Genomic DNA, 17492 nt, shown 5'->3' on the forward strand with positions numbered 1-17492 from the left:
CACATGCTTCCATGCCCTTCCAATGCCACACATTATGCTTGGCATCAGCAGTACTGATTGTTAACAGCATTTTTATCTGTCCTGTAACTGAAAGGCCTTTGACCTTCTGACCAGATACTTCTACTCTTCTCAGTAGCAAAGGTGTGGTTTTGTGTCAGGTTTTGTTTTTAATTGTATTGAAACAAGAAAAAATAAGCTTAGTGCACGTATAAAAATTCATTTAAAAAGCCAACTGAGAAGAGGCCTGCTCTGTTTCTCTGCAGAAAAAAAAAAAAAGTGGAATAGTCTTTAAATTGAAATGATTACTGTCCTTCTATTGTGGAAGGATGAGTTCCTGCTGGTGCTGGACACTGTAAATTTCTTTTACTGACAGCTTGGATCTGCAAAGAAGGAAAAGGATCTGACCTGTAATTTGCTTAGAATCATAGAATCAGTAAGGTTGGAAAAAACCTCTGAATTTACTGAGGCCAGCTATTGATTCAGCACTGCCATGTTTGTCACTAAACCATGTTGCCAGGTGCCAGCACCACATGCTTTTTGAACACTTCCAAGGATGATAATTCCTTGACCACTTCCCTGGACAGCTTGTTCCAATGCTGGACCACTCTCTCAGTGAAGAAATTTACTTGTGTTGCAACTTGAGGCCATTTCCTCTTGTTCTATCACTTGTTACTTGGAAGGAGACTGACCCCCCCACCTCCCTACAACCTTCTTTCACATAGTTGTCTCTGACACAAAAATGCAGGGTTGATGACAGACACAGTGGTACCAGTAAGGCAGCACAACCAGGGAAGATTTGATAAGACAAATAGAGGAAAGGTTAAGATTCTTTCATCAGGACTCCTGATGGCTTGCTAACTCTTAACAAATATTTGTTATATTGAACTAGATAAACCTACTCAAACATTGTATTGTTATTTCTGTGCAACATACGGGATCTTTGTAATTTGTGTGGTATTTCCCAAGCTGTTGGTGTTAATATGCAGCTTTCTACTTACTTTATTAAAGGTTGGAAAGGTATCAAAACTCATATTGCATGCAGAATATCTCATGGAAGACATTGTATATTTTAAAATTTATTTTATAACATTTTTGAATAGCTGATAAGTTTAATTGTTGAAGATGTTACTGGCTCACAAGAACCTGGCTAGTTCCAATAGTTACCTGTATTCCAAGATATTTCTTTTTTTTCCCCTTACAGACCTTAAACAACACACATTCAAGGAGTATCAAGGGCAGCAATGTGACTTACTCTGAGTTTGAACTTTCCTACTTTCTGGAAGCAGCTCTACAGAGTGCCTACGTGACTCAGTTAAAAAAAGGGTAGGTGGATGGAGGTATTAATAAAATTAGATAATATTGCATGTTTTGTCTCAGATGAAGACTTGTTTTTTTTCTTATGTTCTGTTATGACTTTTGGCTGCTGGCTCATCTCAAGTCTCCTCAGTGTCCTTCCCTGTCTTCTGTTTGTGTCTCTCTGTCTTTCTTAAGAGTCATTTTTCCAGACCTACAAGTAGGATGAGGTAGAACAGTATTCTTGTCTTGACTCAGCTCCCTGTGGAGACAAGGGGGGTTTGACTGTAGAGAGAGAGTGGAATTTACACTGCTTTTCAGCACCTGGTTTAGAGCTCAGTAAAATCTTACAGGTAGTTTCTTTCATTTATTTGTTTGTTTGTGTAAGGTCTTAAATATGCCAATCAATGCTGCAAATCTGTGTGGTTTTACTCTGGAGAATGTATGCAGGAACAGTGCTACTCCAGGGTATTTATTATGCCTCTGAAACACAGCTCCCAGTGAACTTCAAAAGGGCAGGAGGAGTTAATATCTACGAGCCTACAATGAATTTTATGAGCCTTCAGTGAAAAACCTTCTCAAGATCAGCAGAAAAGATTCTGGACACTTCCAAAGGCCATTGGTGAGGACATGCTGTTCCCTAAACCAGGCTGTGTCTTCAAAATATAATTAACTCTGGTTATCCAATGGAGAGATTTTGTCATGTGGGAGAGTGTCTCTTCAGCATGTGTAAACAGCACTTGTAAGATTCTGTCCTTCCTTAGTCCTCTTCTTGCACCATATTATCCCATTTATTATCAAGGAGTCAGATTCTGGGTTTCTCACCACAAACTGTGTTCACAAATATTTAATTTTGTCTTTTTTTGCCTTCACCCCCAGCGAAAGATACTTTCCCTCCTTTTCTTCACTTCTTTTCCTGCTGAGTAGAATGGGAAAAGAAAGCAAAAAAACAAACCAAAACCAAAAAAACCCCAAAAACCTAGGAAAAAAACCTCCCAGTAAAAATCAGTTGAAATCATTCTGTAGAAAAATGATACTATTCTTTGATTCTGCTGGAGGAGGAGCTTGCTTCTTGTTTAGGGCTTTTTTGCTACCTTTTTATCCCTGAGGATGACTTTAAATGCAACTGCGAATAGCTGCTGTTCTCCATGTGTGTAGAGCAAAGCTGTCCTCTAAGCATATCTGTGAGATGTGCCTTCAGGTAAGCCTTGTTTTCACCTGGAGGCTTACAAAAACACAAAGCTCAGATGTTGTAAAATGACCCCTTTAGTCAGGCAAGTACAAGTTTATGCATAAAGCAAAGTATGAACTTGTAAAGCATAGTCTCAGTATCTGCTTGGTGTGTGTTTTTCCCAGGTGAGGCTGAGGGTTGGCCAGCTGTGGCACAGTATGTGCTTTCCTAACCTTCTGCCCTTCTCAGGGCAAACAAAAAGCCCAGGTCTTGCCAGTCAGCTCATTAACTATGTAGTAAAATAAAATCCCGTTTAGAACATATGGCATGGATGTCCTCCAGGCACCTTTTGAATATCAAACTCATGTTCATTTTATTCAGCAACATTGTAAATTCAGTCTTCATCAGTGATGAGTTCATTATATCTAGCAGGATATTTTGGCCATTACTGTGTTCGTTATATCTAGCAGGATATTTTGGCCAGTGGGAGCCCTGTGTGCTCCCTTCTCATATTATTTTAATGATAGCCTTAAAAACAAAAACCGAATCCCTAACAAACACAATCCACAAAAAATTACAGGAACACAATTTGAAGCAAAATACATGTGTGAATTAAGCCATGCTTTGATTATAAGCTGAATTGCTGCAATAGCAGCAACATGTTCTCTGTAGCTGTCTCCTGATGAAAGAGCAATGGAGCTCCTGCAGCTGGGATGGGAGTGGAATCCCACGGGCTCCTGACCTCCAGCAGAGCAAGTGAGAAACGTCAGCCAGGGTTGCAAAGTCCGCTGGGATAAAAGGAGCCTGGTGGGACGTGGCAATTCCTCTGCCCTCGCAGCTGATACTAATGTGTGGTTTCTGCCACCAGAGGGCATAAGCAGCATTGGGATATGTTATGGGAAGGGGAGGGATATGAGAAGAAGCTTTTTAGGATGCTTCATGAGTATAGTAGATTACTCCACCTGATACTGAACAGCTCAAAGAAATACTTTTGTAACCCTTATTGCTTCCAGCGTGTTCAGGTAGGAAATAAGCCTTGGATGATGACTGCTCAAGCTCTCAGGGGGTAGGTCCTATCAGGTGGGATGTCCTTCCCCAGTGCTACATGTGTATAAAAGGAATAGTGAGTGTTTTATTTTTGTCTCAATGGGCAGAAGAGCTCAGGGATACAAGTGCTGTTGTTATGCTTTTGTTCCTGCTGGCAGGATCAGATATGCTCTTCTCAGAGTGTGGTCAGGGATGCCCTTTTCTCTTGCAGTGTGCAGTGAAAAGAAGACACCAATATAAAAGAAAGGCCCAGGCTCCCCTTCAGGTGTTGAACTGCCAGCTGTAAGGAACAGCAAGTCTTTCAGCTGTAGATGTCACAGATGCTTTTAATGAGATGCCACATAAAAACATTGTGTTGCTGAAGATGCATTTCCTGCATTGTTTGCCATGCTGGAACCCAAGAAAGCTTTCTTTTGGTCCTCCAGTGAGGAATGTTGATGCTGTGGATGTAGAACATAGGAAGGCAGATGCTGTCATACCGTAAGAGGCAGCCAGTTGTCTTGAGGTTATCACCTCCACTAGATTTTGGGTTTTGGTTGATTGTTTGTTTTGGTTTTTCTCTGATGCAGATGTGTGAGTATTAGGCTGATTTCTTTTTGCCTTTTCTTGTGTCTATGTATGAACAGCTGTTTAAGGAGAGGCTATGGTTTGTTAGAAACCTGGGTGAGGTGCAAAGATGCAAAAGGAGATTGGCAAAGGCAGCGATGTAGCTGATGTTTCTGTGCTCTGGCTACTGCTTTACTCTGGAGGGGTGATGCTGCAAGCTACCAAGAATTATCTCAAGATGTTCTTTTCTGTCTGTCAGCAACTGATTGTTTTAGCAGTAAATGAATAGGGATAAGAACAGGATCTGCTGGTGACCGTGTTGGGGGACTGTCTTTGCAAACCTCTGTGCCCACAGTCCACTCCTTTATTGTCAGTACTTTTTTCCAGCAATTTGCATTAGAAAATAGTGTACTTCTTCGTTTTCTAGTATATTAACATTTTATGTAATGTTAACCAAACTGTGTGACATAACTCTGATGTGACTGCTTGACTGCTTTGATTCATGGACTGGTAATTAATTTATATTGACATGGTACATGCACAAAACAAATTTTTATGCCAAGCTGGACTGACTGGACTCTAGAGTTGCTCTTTGTCACAGTTTGTGCCCATGACTGTTTGTGTTCATTTTTATTAGATTAACTGTAACTGAATCCTAAAGTGCTCTCCATCATGTTTTTTTTCAAATGGTGCTCTAACCACTACTGTGGCTAAAACTAAAACCAATGCAATTTAATGATCATGTCCTTTTCCCTTCCTGTTTTTCCTCATTTCTTTTTCTGGCCTCTTAGCAATACAATAGGGGTCTATGGACTCTTCCAACTCATTTAATTTCCATGATCTAATGTTCACTTATGATGCCATGGCTGGAGGGAACATTACCTGGGATTTCCAGGTAGTCCTCTATCCAAGTCTTTCAGAGACTCAAGATTGTTTAGTTTCTGATCTAAGTAAGATCAAGTGTTTGCACCATGGATTGCCAGAGGCTTTATGACAACATCCTCATCCAGTCACCTCCATAGCATGTATTTCTGTTCCAAATACATACTTTTCTTTTTGTTAATTTCTTAAGGTCCTAATTAAAAAAAAAGTCCCTTCAATTGCACATTTAGAATAGAAAGGGCACATATTAATGGAACAGTGAGTTCATTATTGTTATGAACAGAGCAATTCATATGCTCAAAATGAAATGTGCTCAGATGTGCTCCTGGCTTGGAACAGTGGAGTGGAAAGACAAACTCCTGTGTTTGCAGGCAGGTGTGCTCTGTCTCCTGTCACAGCTCAGTTATGTTTGATAAAGTTCAAAATACAAAAGCTGCCAAGCCAAATCCTCAGTCCTGTAGAACTGGTATTGTTGAGAGCTCAGGGGATGGAGTGGGTGCTCTTTGATAGATCCTGACCACATGGGCAGCTGTCTGGGAGGTGGTGAGTGCTGGGTGCTCCTCCTGTGCCACCCATTTTGCACTCCTGCCTTCTGTTAAAGGTGTTCCTAAGCATTTGTCATGTGCTGCATGGTTCCAGCCCTGACTACTGACAGATGGGCAGCAATTTGCCATTTAGTCTTTCATTCACTTCAGTGTATCTGTTCCTTGTTTTTCTTCTCCCCTTCCCCCAACCCAGAGCAAGGTGTTTCTGCCAGGAGGCTTAACTTGTTTTATGGCCTTGTGTAAAATGTTGGACTGTAATGGTGCCTTAGTTTTCTAGGAACAAAAAACTCATTTTATCTCCTTTGGTAGGTTTTTCTTCTCGAAAGTATGTGCCAAATATGAAATTAATTGGCTTTGCAAGTGGTCACTTGTCTTCTTCCTGATGTTGGTTAATGCAATTCATTGGCACCTTATTAAGACAAATATCATTATGCTAACAAGAGACCTAAATAAATGCATTTTTGAAAATGCTGTAGAACTGTTATACTCCATAACTCTTCTGTCCAACCTCCTAAGGAGCCCATGGAAGAACAGAAAATGCTGGTAGTTTTCAGTAATCAGGAAGAGCAATTGGGTAGCTGAATTGTTTTGATGGGGGAATTTATTATTTCTATGTGGTAGTAAATACCATGTAGGCAGTTCTGTTGGATTTGGTCACTACTTGTGCATAAGGTCCAGAACTGCATCTTTGTGAGTATATTCTGTTCTAGAACCATGAAAAAGCTCCTGATGTCTTTGCCTTGTCATTGGAGTGCTTGCTGAAGTATTTAAGTCCAACTTCAAAGAACATTCTTGACCTTTTTTCCTCTTGATAAACTCAAAGCACATTTTTTACTTGGGAGAAAGTGGAAGGAAAAAAGACAGCATCTGACTTTACAAGTCTTCAGCTTTTTTTCTCTTGTCGTACTTTCTTGCCTGCCTGTACACTGCCCGTGATTAGACAGGCTACAGATTACCTCACAATTTGAAACTGAGATGGGTATTGCTTGGCAGTAAGGCCATATGCATTTGCAGTCTGTGTCATGGTGACTACAAGCTTTAGGGTGGCATTTTATGTAGCCAGTGCTCATGGTAAACAGGATGACATTTTCATCTATGTACCTCCAAAATAATTACCTTTTTTTTTGTTGTTATCAAATGTTTGCTGTTGATTCTGGAGTGCAAGGAGGTTTGCAGTGCATGAAAGCAGGCACAAGTGAAATTTATACTGCTTACCTTCAAAATTTAATCAGTTTGACAGAAAAGGTTTTTATGGCTTTGTTTATAAATGAAATTTAGCTTTCGTCTGCACAGAAAATTCTCCTGGATAAGCTGAAGTGACAGTTAATGTACCAGTACAACTGCTTATTTTGTTGTCTTGTACAGCATTGTTTCTTTTCTGTTAGCTTGTATGTCTTTGGGTGGCTTTGACCCTGCAATAAATGTGCATTGAACCATTTTGCAGTTACTGTGGTGGTGGGGCCATGTCCTTAGCCTTGAACAGCTGATAGGCTGCCAGTGTGTTAACTGATATGTACAGTGTTTAATCTTTCCTCTCTGCATCTCCCTGAGTGCACAGGCACGATTAAGATAGCATTTGGCAACTAGTCAGCTTTAATTGCTCATGGTGTATGCAAAATAATGATTTTTTTAAAAATTTGGTTTTTTTAGTCTAACCCTTTTACTGTGGGTTAAGCTGTGCTTGCAGACAGTTACTGCAACTTAGCTGCCTGATAATTAACTGTTTAAACCACTGTAATTTCATCATGTGCCTGGACCATCAGACACAAAGCATTTAAGCACCACCTAAAAGAAATCGTCACTTAAAAGCATCACGTAAGCTCAATATAATTCAAACAAGTACAATCTGTGTGTATGAAGAAGAGATGTGGATGCTTTTAAGGAGCAGCATCTGCTTTATAAATATGAGCTATGAAAGGCTTCCAAATGTCCCCTCTGTTCATCAAATGTGAATGTGATCTTCTCTTAGGAAGCCATCTGGAGTAGGCAATGCTGCAGTCAGTGCCTTGCTCTGTGCCATTGTCCTGTCTGTGCCTCAGAGTGACTTGTCTCACTATTGCACACTCGGTGTTAGTGATTGTTTCAAGGGTTGCTTGAACTTCAGGTGTGGTGCCGAGCTTTGGCACGTCATAAAAATATTCTATCTCCATTGTGCTGATTTTTGGGGGTTTTTCATTATTTTTTTTCTGTCTTCCCTATAGAAATATTGTGAAAGGAATGAGGAGTCTGCGAGAAATACTACGGACTGTAGAAACAAAAGCTACTCAGACCTTCAAAATGGTAAGGGAACGGGAAATGGGAGGGTGGGGCAGTCGGGTATGCAGGACTTCTATTAATTGGCCAGTGTTGTAGCACAAAAGTGTATTTGTCCTCACTTGATTGATTGCTGGCTTTATTTTTTTTACCTTTTTTTCTAATTTTTTAACTTTTGGAAGTCATATGTCAAGTGATCCCCTTAATTCAAAAACCTGCCCAATTGAAACTTCCAGGCTTTCAGACCTAGGGGTGTAGGTTACTTTTGTTTGGTTTGTGTTTTGTTTTTTGTTTGATTGTTTTGCTTTCTTGGTTTCAGTGCATTTTCTAGCCCTAGTAGAAACAGAGATGTTATTAGTTTGACAGTGCTGTGCTCAGGTGAAGCTGTCTTGTTTTCTTTCTCAGTTTCAGTGTGCATGCACACCTTTCTGCATTTGCATGTAAAGGATTAAGTACTTCTGTCTCTTGGAGCAAGCAGTGCTTTTTTTAGACTGACATCTTTCAATGTTCCTTCTGTAAAAACCCTCTTCAATACAGTACAGAGTGATTTTAATTGTTTTAATTGTTTTTTTTTTTGTGTTGGCATTCTGCTTCTTTGCATCCTTTTATCCTGAATGTCTCAGGTAAAGAAATATTTATGTGCCTGTTTACCTTCTTGGACCTTTCTGTCTCCCCTTGGAGAGATCTTGTACTGAAGTTACTCAAGAGGTGACAAGGTCAACAGCTTGCAGAGTAACAATCTTGGGAATAAAAGCTTTGCAGCCCCAATAGCATTGATACTCTTACAGTTAAACTTGTACTTGATTCTGCTTTGTGTTTTGTGTCATTCCAGAGAACTTGGGCAGGGGAGGTGGGCGTGGGTTTGTGTAGTGTTTCTGAGACTACCGATGCATGTGGAAGCTTGTCCAGCAAATTAGAAGAGATGACTTTAATAATTGTCCACTCCAATGGTTGTATCCTTTTCCAAGCTGAGATCGGGGCTCAGCAGTATTTTTGTGCTCGCCTGTTTTATCACTTTGCCGAAATGAGTCTGACCATCTGCTGCTCCTAGACTGTGACAGAACGTGGCTCAGTTGCTCCTGTCCCTGTGCAACTGGGGACAGCTGTACAACACCCTGGGGGATTTGTCCCTTAGGGGAACTCTCACGGTGGTTATTCAATAGCTTTTCCTGAGATTTAGAAATTGCATTTTCATCTTCTTATTTATTTTTAAAGAGCCATCAAGAGGGCAAAGGGAGGATTGTGCTTAATTAAACAAGTTTTTCAAGCATGAAAGTAAAACGCATGATTTTTTTTTTTCCTCTAATTTGTGGGATCACAGTGTTCTTCAAGCATAATGATGCTTTTTTTAGCCAAAGGCAGAAATAACATTAATCAGAGTCTTGGCCTTTTCTGGTTTGTTTGGTCTTATTCAAAACAAGAGTGAAGCTAATTTACACAGCTACTGTACTGTATGTTAAAATTAAAGACACTAGAAGTGTTTGTTGCTGCCTTCTGAATGGCTTACCACAAACTGTACTCCTACTTCTGTGTGAGCCAGTAGAGATCTTTGTATTGCTGGCAAATTATTTTCCCTCCCCTCTAAGACTATAGGAAAAAATATAGGAGAGTTGACTCCTCAGGGTAAAACTGACTAAATAATTACACACTGAGATGATAAAATGATACTGGCTAATGTTGCAGGGCCCTAGGCTATTTTGCTCATAGTTACTTGCTATAAAAAGCATAGAAAAGCTTAGTTAGACAGCTTTCTGTAACTTGTCAGTAGCAGGGCAGGGAAGGTCTTGGGGTTTCCAGGGAGTTGCATGTGGTGACATTTCTTTGAGACATCATGGTACACTCAGCCCACTGCCATCAATGAAGCCTCCCTTTATGATGTTTAAGGGGTGGTACTGTGGTTGTATTTTAGACTAATTCAGTGAATTCATGTGTGGTGAGGGGGTGAAAATCAGGAGCCTTGCATCAAAGCAAGTTATTTTGCTGTAATTGGGAATAGGAACTTTAATCTAAGTGTGGTTTATTTGATCCCATAGATTTTGAGGTATGACATCTATAACATATGTGTCCTGATATTTAAAAGAAAATTACTGTTGGTGGGCTCATAATACATCTCTAAGTGTACATTTCATATAAAATACATATCCAGTAGTCAGAGAAGTTGCAAAATACTATTTGCAATTATTAGGACAGAAGTGCTGAAGTGTCAGCCTGCCCTCTGTTTTGTGCAGGATTTACTTTACAGCAAAGAGTGGTGTGCTGCTTAGAATTCATAGAGGATACCACCCATTGTGATGTCTCTGAGCTTGTTTGCAGGCTCATCTATGTACAGTGCAAGAAATTATAGATTTGATGGGTATCAGGCCAGGGTAAATGCCAAAGATACTTCTGCTTAGTGAAGTTAACTTGCCTCCTTTTGGGCCCAGCTTGCCAGCTGTGCATATGAAGTGGAAAGCAACTATTGAAGGGTCTTTGGCTGCTTGATGGTAAAAAAAGTACATGTGATGTTGCTGTCCCACTATAAAGTTCCTAAGCATCTTCTCTCCTCCCTCCTTTACTGCAAGAAGAAGAGAGAAGCAGTACCAAGATGAAACTATGAGTCTATAAGGGAGAGTGACATGAACAGATGAAAGGTTGATCTTTGAAAGCTAACACAAGTTGCCTCTGGTCCCGAGACTTGCATACAAAGTTCTGAGGCTGAGCACACGATGTCCTGTCATCCCACTCCTATATAGTAACTATTGTGAGATTCTCAGCAATCCATGTGGCAATCAGTTGTCCTTGTTCACCAAAGCATCCCTTGCTGTCAGGCCTTTTGGATAACTTTTTTCCTAGAGCATTGCAACAAGACCGTGTAAATGCAGAAGTTTGGTCTTTTCTCAGGAGGGAAGAAACTGTCCCTTTTGTAGACCTTAGCAGGTGATTTTGCTACTCCAACTTTCTGAAGAGTGGTGCTGTCACACTGGTACATCTCCTTCCCAAGGTGGAAGGAACATAGTGAGGGGTGAATCTTTTGTGTTGGAGAAGGTTTCACTGATATGTGTCTTTTTCTGTACTGGTCTCTAGACTGCAGCCAAACAGTTAGCCCAAGTACTTCTGCATTCCCTCAGTGAGGACTGTTACTGGAGCCCTTTATCCGATCCACTTCCTGAGTTCATGAACAAGGAATATCAGTCTTATGTTAGCAATCTTCTTTGTCGGAGGCCTGAGCTGTACTCAGAAGAGAAGTAAGTGTTCATTTTTATTTCAGTTCATTGGAAGGAGGAAGGAGTGTATTTGAACACTCCTCAGTACTACTAATTATGTCACTGATTCATGTAGTAGTTTTGTGCCTTCCTGTTTTTCAACTTCCCACTAAAAAGTCTGCTGAAAAATAAAACCTTAAACTTTGAGTGTTTCCCCCCCACCCCAGGAAGAAGCAAGTCCAGCGAAAGAGCTGTCTTTGCTATGAAATTGAAATAATCTATTTAGTGTTCAGTATAACTCATCTAAGATATATTGCAGAGCTTTTAATTGTGTGAACCTGCAAAGACAGTATTACCTAGCAAATGAATTATGCATGAGATGTTTCAAGTTACTGCTTCTCTTGTGAAATGAGAAAGAGGCTGGCAGGATAACTCTTGATCTTCCTCAGAAAAATGTGTTCTGTCTTTCAGTGTGTACTGCCCTCAAGACAATGTAGAAGAGGCTCTTCTCCTCCTCCTAATCAGTGAATCCATGGTAAGCCAAAAATGAGTTTGTAGTATTAATAGTGCAAAGGGATATCTAGCATTCCATGTCTCCTGGTTGGTTTTGTTTACAGAATCTTCCCTAGATAAACAGAAGCAAAGCTTCTGATGCTGAGTGGAAATGCTATCTGTTATTTTATTAGTGGCACCCCCTTTTTTAAGTGGAATTTCAGTGAAGAGTTTGGGAATTGTCAATAAGAGACATTGATTGCATTCACCATAGCTGTATGCAGGTTCTGACATCCAGATACATTGTCAGTAGACAGACATTTCCATTCATAACATCTGTGTGGATTTATGGATCAAGAATGAGAGGAAGAGGCCTTGCCTAAAGCCAGGCATGATGGTGGTACCTGCTGTTTGGAATTGCAGGATGCAGTACTCTGCTTTCATGCCTTAGTCTGCAGTCGTTTGTTTTTTGACAGTTTCTGATGCAGTGATACAGGAAATCTTGTGACATGCAGAAACATTCATAATAAGCTGCAGTTAAATAATTAGATTTCTTCTATTTATAATGTTGGTGGCTTTAAAATATCCATTTAAGAGGCAGGCAGAAAACTGGAGGAAAAATAATTGCATGGAGACTTCTGGTAATTTTCATGTTCTGAGAAGATGCAAATGCACAGAAAATGTGTAAGAAATGTTTTCTGAAAATGTGTAAGTAATGTTTATTTTGCTTTAAATACAGAGTGGTCACTTGTACCTCAAAATGAGATTCAAAACCTTGGAACATCAACAACCTTCTTAGAAAATTTTTAATAACTTTCAGACAAATTGAAAAAAGATACTGTGGAAACTTTGGTTTTTGCTTTCTTCAGTTTTTCTTGTCTGGTTCTTCTGGCACAAGTTCTTTCCCTTTTCCACAAACTTCTATAGAAGAGGGCAATTTAATATTGTCTGCTTTTAAAATTCAGGGAAAAATTCAAGAGGTGGAACCACCCCAAAATATTAAACTGACTTCAAAATCATGTACTTCTGAGTGTTGCTATGTGCTCTTCAGTGCTTTCTAGATTAAATCTCTTCAGCGCATCTGCTTTGTGTTTTCAAGGGTTTTTCTTTAGTCAGAAGGGCTTTTCATAATTAGAAGTGGAGACTACAGGAGTGAGGGCTTGTAGGATATCATGTGCACTTCTATTAAAATCAGAAGTACTCCTGTCAGTGAGGGCTTGTTGGGGCTGCTCCAAGCAGGAGGAGGATTGAGGTCTGGAGCAGTGACAGAACTGGGATTGGATTTGCTGTTATAGAGTCCATATGGAACCTCAAACTCCACAATCTTGTTCTGCTGAGGAGGAGAAAGTTATCCCTACCTAATAGCATTTAAAATGTTGAACTAACTGGTCTTGTAGCTAAATTATGGATGAAGTAGTGTGCAAATGGTATTGGTAGAAACAGGACTGCTGTGGTGAGTTCTAGGTTAAGTAAGTAAGCTTGGTATATGCTTAAATGCTGCTTCTGATATATAGGAACTTCCTGGAGGAAGATGCAAGGCACTTTGATTTGCTACATATAAAACAAACAAGAGAAGCTCTTTTAGCAGAGCACTGTAGGAGCCACATAACTGTATTTCTGATTTTGGGGAAATGGAACATCTGAGCCTTCATCTTGCATCAGCCTTGCCACAAGTTTGTTCTAACTAAAATTCAGGACAAGTGTATAGAAATGCACTTAGGAATCACATGAATGTTCTTCCTAAGTGAAGGAACAGAGGGAGCAATCTAATTTTTACATATGTTTGTAATCCATAAATACTTTTGTGTACATTTTTATTATGGTACTTAGAAAGGGAAGTTTTGTTTAACTTACGATGTGACCTGTTTCCCTAACAGCATTGCTGTAGGCTAGTGAGTTTTCTCATGTACAAGTTTGTTGTTTGTTTAAAGTGTTGGTTTTTAGTTTTGTGTGTGTGTGGTTTTTTTTTTTTCTTTAAAAAAGCAATTTATGGAAGCTCATGAAATGAGCTAACTAGAAGCAAATTTGTAATTGAGGGCTCTCCCTAATGATACAATGTTAACAGCTGAATAAAACATACTTTGCTTCCTGGAGACAATGTCAATGACAAGTGTTTCTGTGGGCCAGTAAGCAACATAGTTAGTGTTCCTGGATTTTGACTGGATTAGGTGTTCTTCCAGTATTTACAATTGTGAACCCCTTAAAATGAAACAGAAGTATGCAATTACATTGGCTTCTGTGATGCTTCGGTCTGTCAGAGCAAAACTGACCAGAAAGGTGGTACTTCTCTCTGATTTTTAAAGAGACAAAAGCAGTCAGGCCATTGTAACTCTCTTGCAGGACTGTAAAGCCGAACAGCTTCTTCACCTGTTCCTTAGTCCTGCTACTCTAAAATTACCTTGAAGAGGGACAGAATTAGGGGAAGGAGACACAGAAAGAAATTTCAGCTTGTGGAGGGGACACTGAGTAGAGATGAACTGGGGAGGAGCATAAATCATCAGAGAACTTCTAAGTAAATGTGTACTGAAAAGGAGATGTGGTACTTTTTCAAGAATTATACACCTGGAACACCTTTGCTGCTGAAATCCACTTTGTTTTTATGTTTGACTTGCCTTCCTAAGGTGAAGCTGACATCTGCTTTGCCAGAATCTGTGTGACTTCCAAGAAGATGTTATGGGAGGGTAAAACAGTTCCTGTGAAGGAGAAAGCAAGAAATTGCCTTGAGATTCTTGAAAGCCAGAGCCTATTTCTCACCAAACCTTCTCTGGCTCTTAATGGTGGACACTTCTGGCTTGTGGTTACTTATCCCTTTCCCTTGCATTGCAAGGGACTCAGTTTACATATTCTGGTGGGATGAAATGAAAATATATTCAAAAGAGGCAATTAACAGTTCCTTCACTATTTCACTCTGCCTTTGAGCTGAAGAATGTGAAAGGTTTTCAAATGGCCAAATAACATGGAATCCTCTTTCATGGCTCTGGAGATGTGTGGATATATTAACACTTTCACTGAAAGCTTGTAGCCTGCTTTGCCATGGCATCTCACGAATTGCCTCCTGTGTTCTTTATGTCCTGTTAAAAATGGGAACCTATTTTCATAAGCTGAGGTATCTCAGTAAACAATGAGAAGAATCCTGGTTGTTGAGCTTGGCAAATGTTCCTTCTCTGTGCCAGCTGTTCTTTAGTCACAGCCTTTGGCTGTAGAGTTCTCATGAAGGAATCTAGCGAAACAAATCAGGCAGCCTGAAGATTGCCACAGTCAAAGCTGTTTTTATGGGTGTTTGTGGCCTCCTGGCTACTCTGTCATTCCTTTTGTATAGCCTAAGTTATGGTGTGGATGGGCTGTGTTTCTGAGAGGACAAAAATGGTCTCCTTCAGACCAAGAAGACCAGTTGGTGACAGCCTTTACAAGCTCAGGCTGTGGCAGAATGATGTGCTCCTATCACGTGTTGGAGAAACATGGCCTTGCCTATTTTTAAACCACTAGTCCTCTCTTTTACTGTATTTAACCCATCTAAACCAGTGACACTGATTGTGAGGAGAACTGAGGACATATTGTCACTTGCTGCAGTGTGATTTTTCTGCTTCACCTACCAATGGGAGCAGGACTGGTTCTGCCATCAGAGACTTTGGTGCTTTGAGCTGCAGGGTGTAGACAGAGGAGGTTTGGCATGACTAACCCTTAGCTGCAGTTTTGTTTATTTTAATAGCTATTCCCAAGAGTGTGCAGAGTTGACTGCACTGCCCTTAAAGTTAGCCAGAAGCTTCTCAGAGCGAGGAATGGAACACTTCGTATTACTTTTCTGTGTTTACTTTTGAGGTTGAAAAAGAAAAGGAAAAGTTCTTTGTTTGCATTTAGAAACCTTCCCTTCTTTAATCTGAGGTCCAACATACAGTCTGAAATGCCTTTATTCAGTGCTGGCAATGCTGGCTCTTACAACTGGGGAATTTGGCTGATGTGGTCCACCAGACAAACTAGGTAACATGGTTTATTTTTTTTTTGGCTCTGTATTCATTCATACTGGAAATAAAGCTCCTTGTATCCAAAACTAATAAATTCTGTGCCTGTGTAACGAAGATTAGAAATGTCATCCACATCTTATCTCTGATTTGAATCCCTAAAGGCGATTTGACCTTGGAGGGCCTGAGAGCATGAAACAGATGGTGAGGGGGAAGAGAGATACTGGGACTTGTCCTGTTCTTTTTACTGGTGAGAACAAACTCATGGCTGAGAGCGTGCCTTTAACAGAATCATGTTAGACCTGTGTATTTTTAAACACAGAAATAAATAAAACCTGTTAGCTCTTCAGTTCCTAGTTTTATAAAATAACACTGTCCAACAAATGAGTTGGTGAAGAAGAATCTCTTGTTGCTTTTGTAGGCTGGTTTTTCCTTTTTCCCTTTTGTTTTTTTAATGGCACCAAGCCCAGTGATGATACAACAGCTGGATGACCATCATGCCTATTTTACTGAGGGCCATTGGACTGTGGCAGCTGAGAGAGACAACTGGGGGCAGGGTTGCCTGCTCTGTTGGTTCCTGCCAAATCGCACTTGTGCATTTACAGTAGCAAATCTGGCTGTCTCTTAACCGGTTTGCAAGGCAAAGCTATGTGTTTGGGACCTGCAAAGATGGACTGCAGAATGTTTCTAGTGGGAAATACACTACCTCTGCTAATTACCTCTTGAATAAATGTTTCTAATGTGAGTTGCTAGAGAGCAGGGTATGAGAGCTTTTTTCCTTCTGCTTTGCAAGTAAGTCTTGTTTCCAAACTTGCAAGGAGGATGTAAATTCTTGGAAGATAGCTTTCTAAATCCAGATAACTGTTAGCAAATGGATGACTTTGTTACCCAAGATAATATCCATAAACAAATTTGCTTACTTTCTGCTTCTCTGTCGTCATTTTGTGTAGGGTTGTGTGGATGTTTTGGATGGGGCTGTATGTCTGTCTTACTTTCAGTGATGTTTCCAGAATTAGTTCTGCTACAGTACAAGGTGTTAGAATGCACCTGAAACATGTAAAATATATCTATGTGGTCATATTTAATAGGCAATTATAAGGGGCTGTTTTGATGAATTGACATCTGAATTGGACCCCAGTAACTTCTGGTCTGTTGCTTACCAGAAATGAGACAGATGCCATGTGGTTCACAAGGGGATAAGTTTTCATTTGCTGTGCTTCTGGTCTGAAGTGGAATGAGTTGTACTATATCTGAGAGGAGTTTTGTGAGTTACTGGGGCATGGTTTGTCCTCCCTGTTCTACCCACATGCCATTTTCACAGCAGCTATGCAGTCAACCCTTAATATTTTCTTTGCATATGTTAGTGAGGGAAACCTTTAGGTGCTGTGTAGAGATGATCAGTAACTTAGGCAAAAAGTCTGTAGCCTCTTGCATTGAACAGGTTCTTGCCATTGTGAAGAATTAATTTATTTTATTGGCAGTACAGGCAAAACAGCCAAAAGGGAGACCCAAAGGATATAGGCTAAATATTCCCCAGCTCTTAGCAGAAAAGGCATCAATTGCATGATTTCAAAGGGCTGTTGTCAATCTTACACACACGGCATTTGTTTTTCTCTCTTAATGGTAGTATTGAATCACACCAATTACATTATTACAGTACACTGTGTAAAACATGCTGCTGTTCTGTATAGATGGGTTGCAGTGGATCTGGCAATTATGTCTATTATGAAAAGACACAAGTTGAACATTCGAATGCCCATGAATTAGGGGGCAGGCAGCAGGCACTCATTAAAGATTTTAATTGCTTTCTTTTTCTTCTTTGGAAAAAAGCAGGGGAAGCCATGTTTCAAAGTGAGCAATTAAAGGATACTTCATAGCTAATTGCTGTGAGAAGGGGCTGCTACATGGAATATACTCTATTGTAATTCATATGATTACTTGACGTTTTATTAAGAAACACATCTTTGTACCGTGGTAAATTTAATTTTCTGCAGTGTAACTGTGTGCGTAATAACTGCTGAAGTAATGGCTGTTTTGATTTGCTGTGGCTCTTTTCCTTCCTTCCTGAAATAAACAAGCCATAAATAAATATCACTGATGTACAGCAAATCCTCTGTGGACA

At 40.0% G+C, this 17492-nt stretch overlaps 1 protein-coding gene across 3 annotated transcripts in view; it reads left to right on the top strand.

Annotated features, from left to right (window-relative positions):
• The window catches only part of TTC7A (tetratricopeptide repeat domain 7A), a 168371-nt gene that overhangs the window by 21789 nt on the left and 129090 nt on the right, over positions 1 to 17492 (top strand). For all 3 annotated transcript variants that reach the window (XM_059469396.1, XM_059469397.1, XM_059469398.1), the window contains 4 exons: positions 1202 to 1323; positions 7686 to 7764; positions 10801 to 10961; positions 11391 to 11454. In XM_059469396.1, coding sequence (XP_059325379.1) covers positions 1202 to 1323; positions 7686 to 7764; positions 10801 to 10961; positions 11391 to 11454 — 426 coding nt within the window. The remainder of the gene's footprint in view (positions 1 to 1201; positions 1324 to 7685; positions 7765 to 10800; positions 10962 to 11390; positions 11455 to 17492) is intronic.

The sequence above is a fragment of the Ammospiza nelsoni genome, chromosome 3 (assembly GCF_027579445.1).
Source record: "Ammospiza nelsoni isolate bAmmNel1 chromosome 3, bAmmNel1.pri, whole genome shotgun sequence".
NCBI classification, from domain to species: domain Eukaryota; kingdom Metazoa; phylum Chordata; class Aves; order Passeriformes; family Passerellidae; genus Ammospiza; species Ammospiza nelsoni.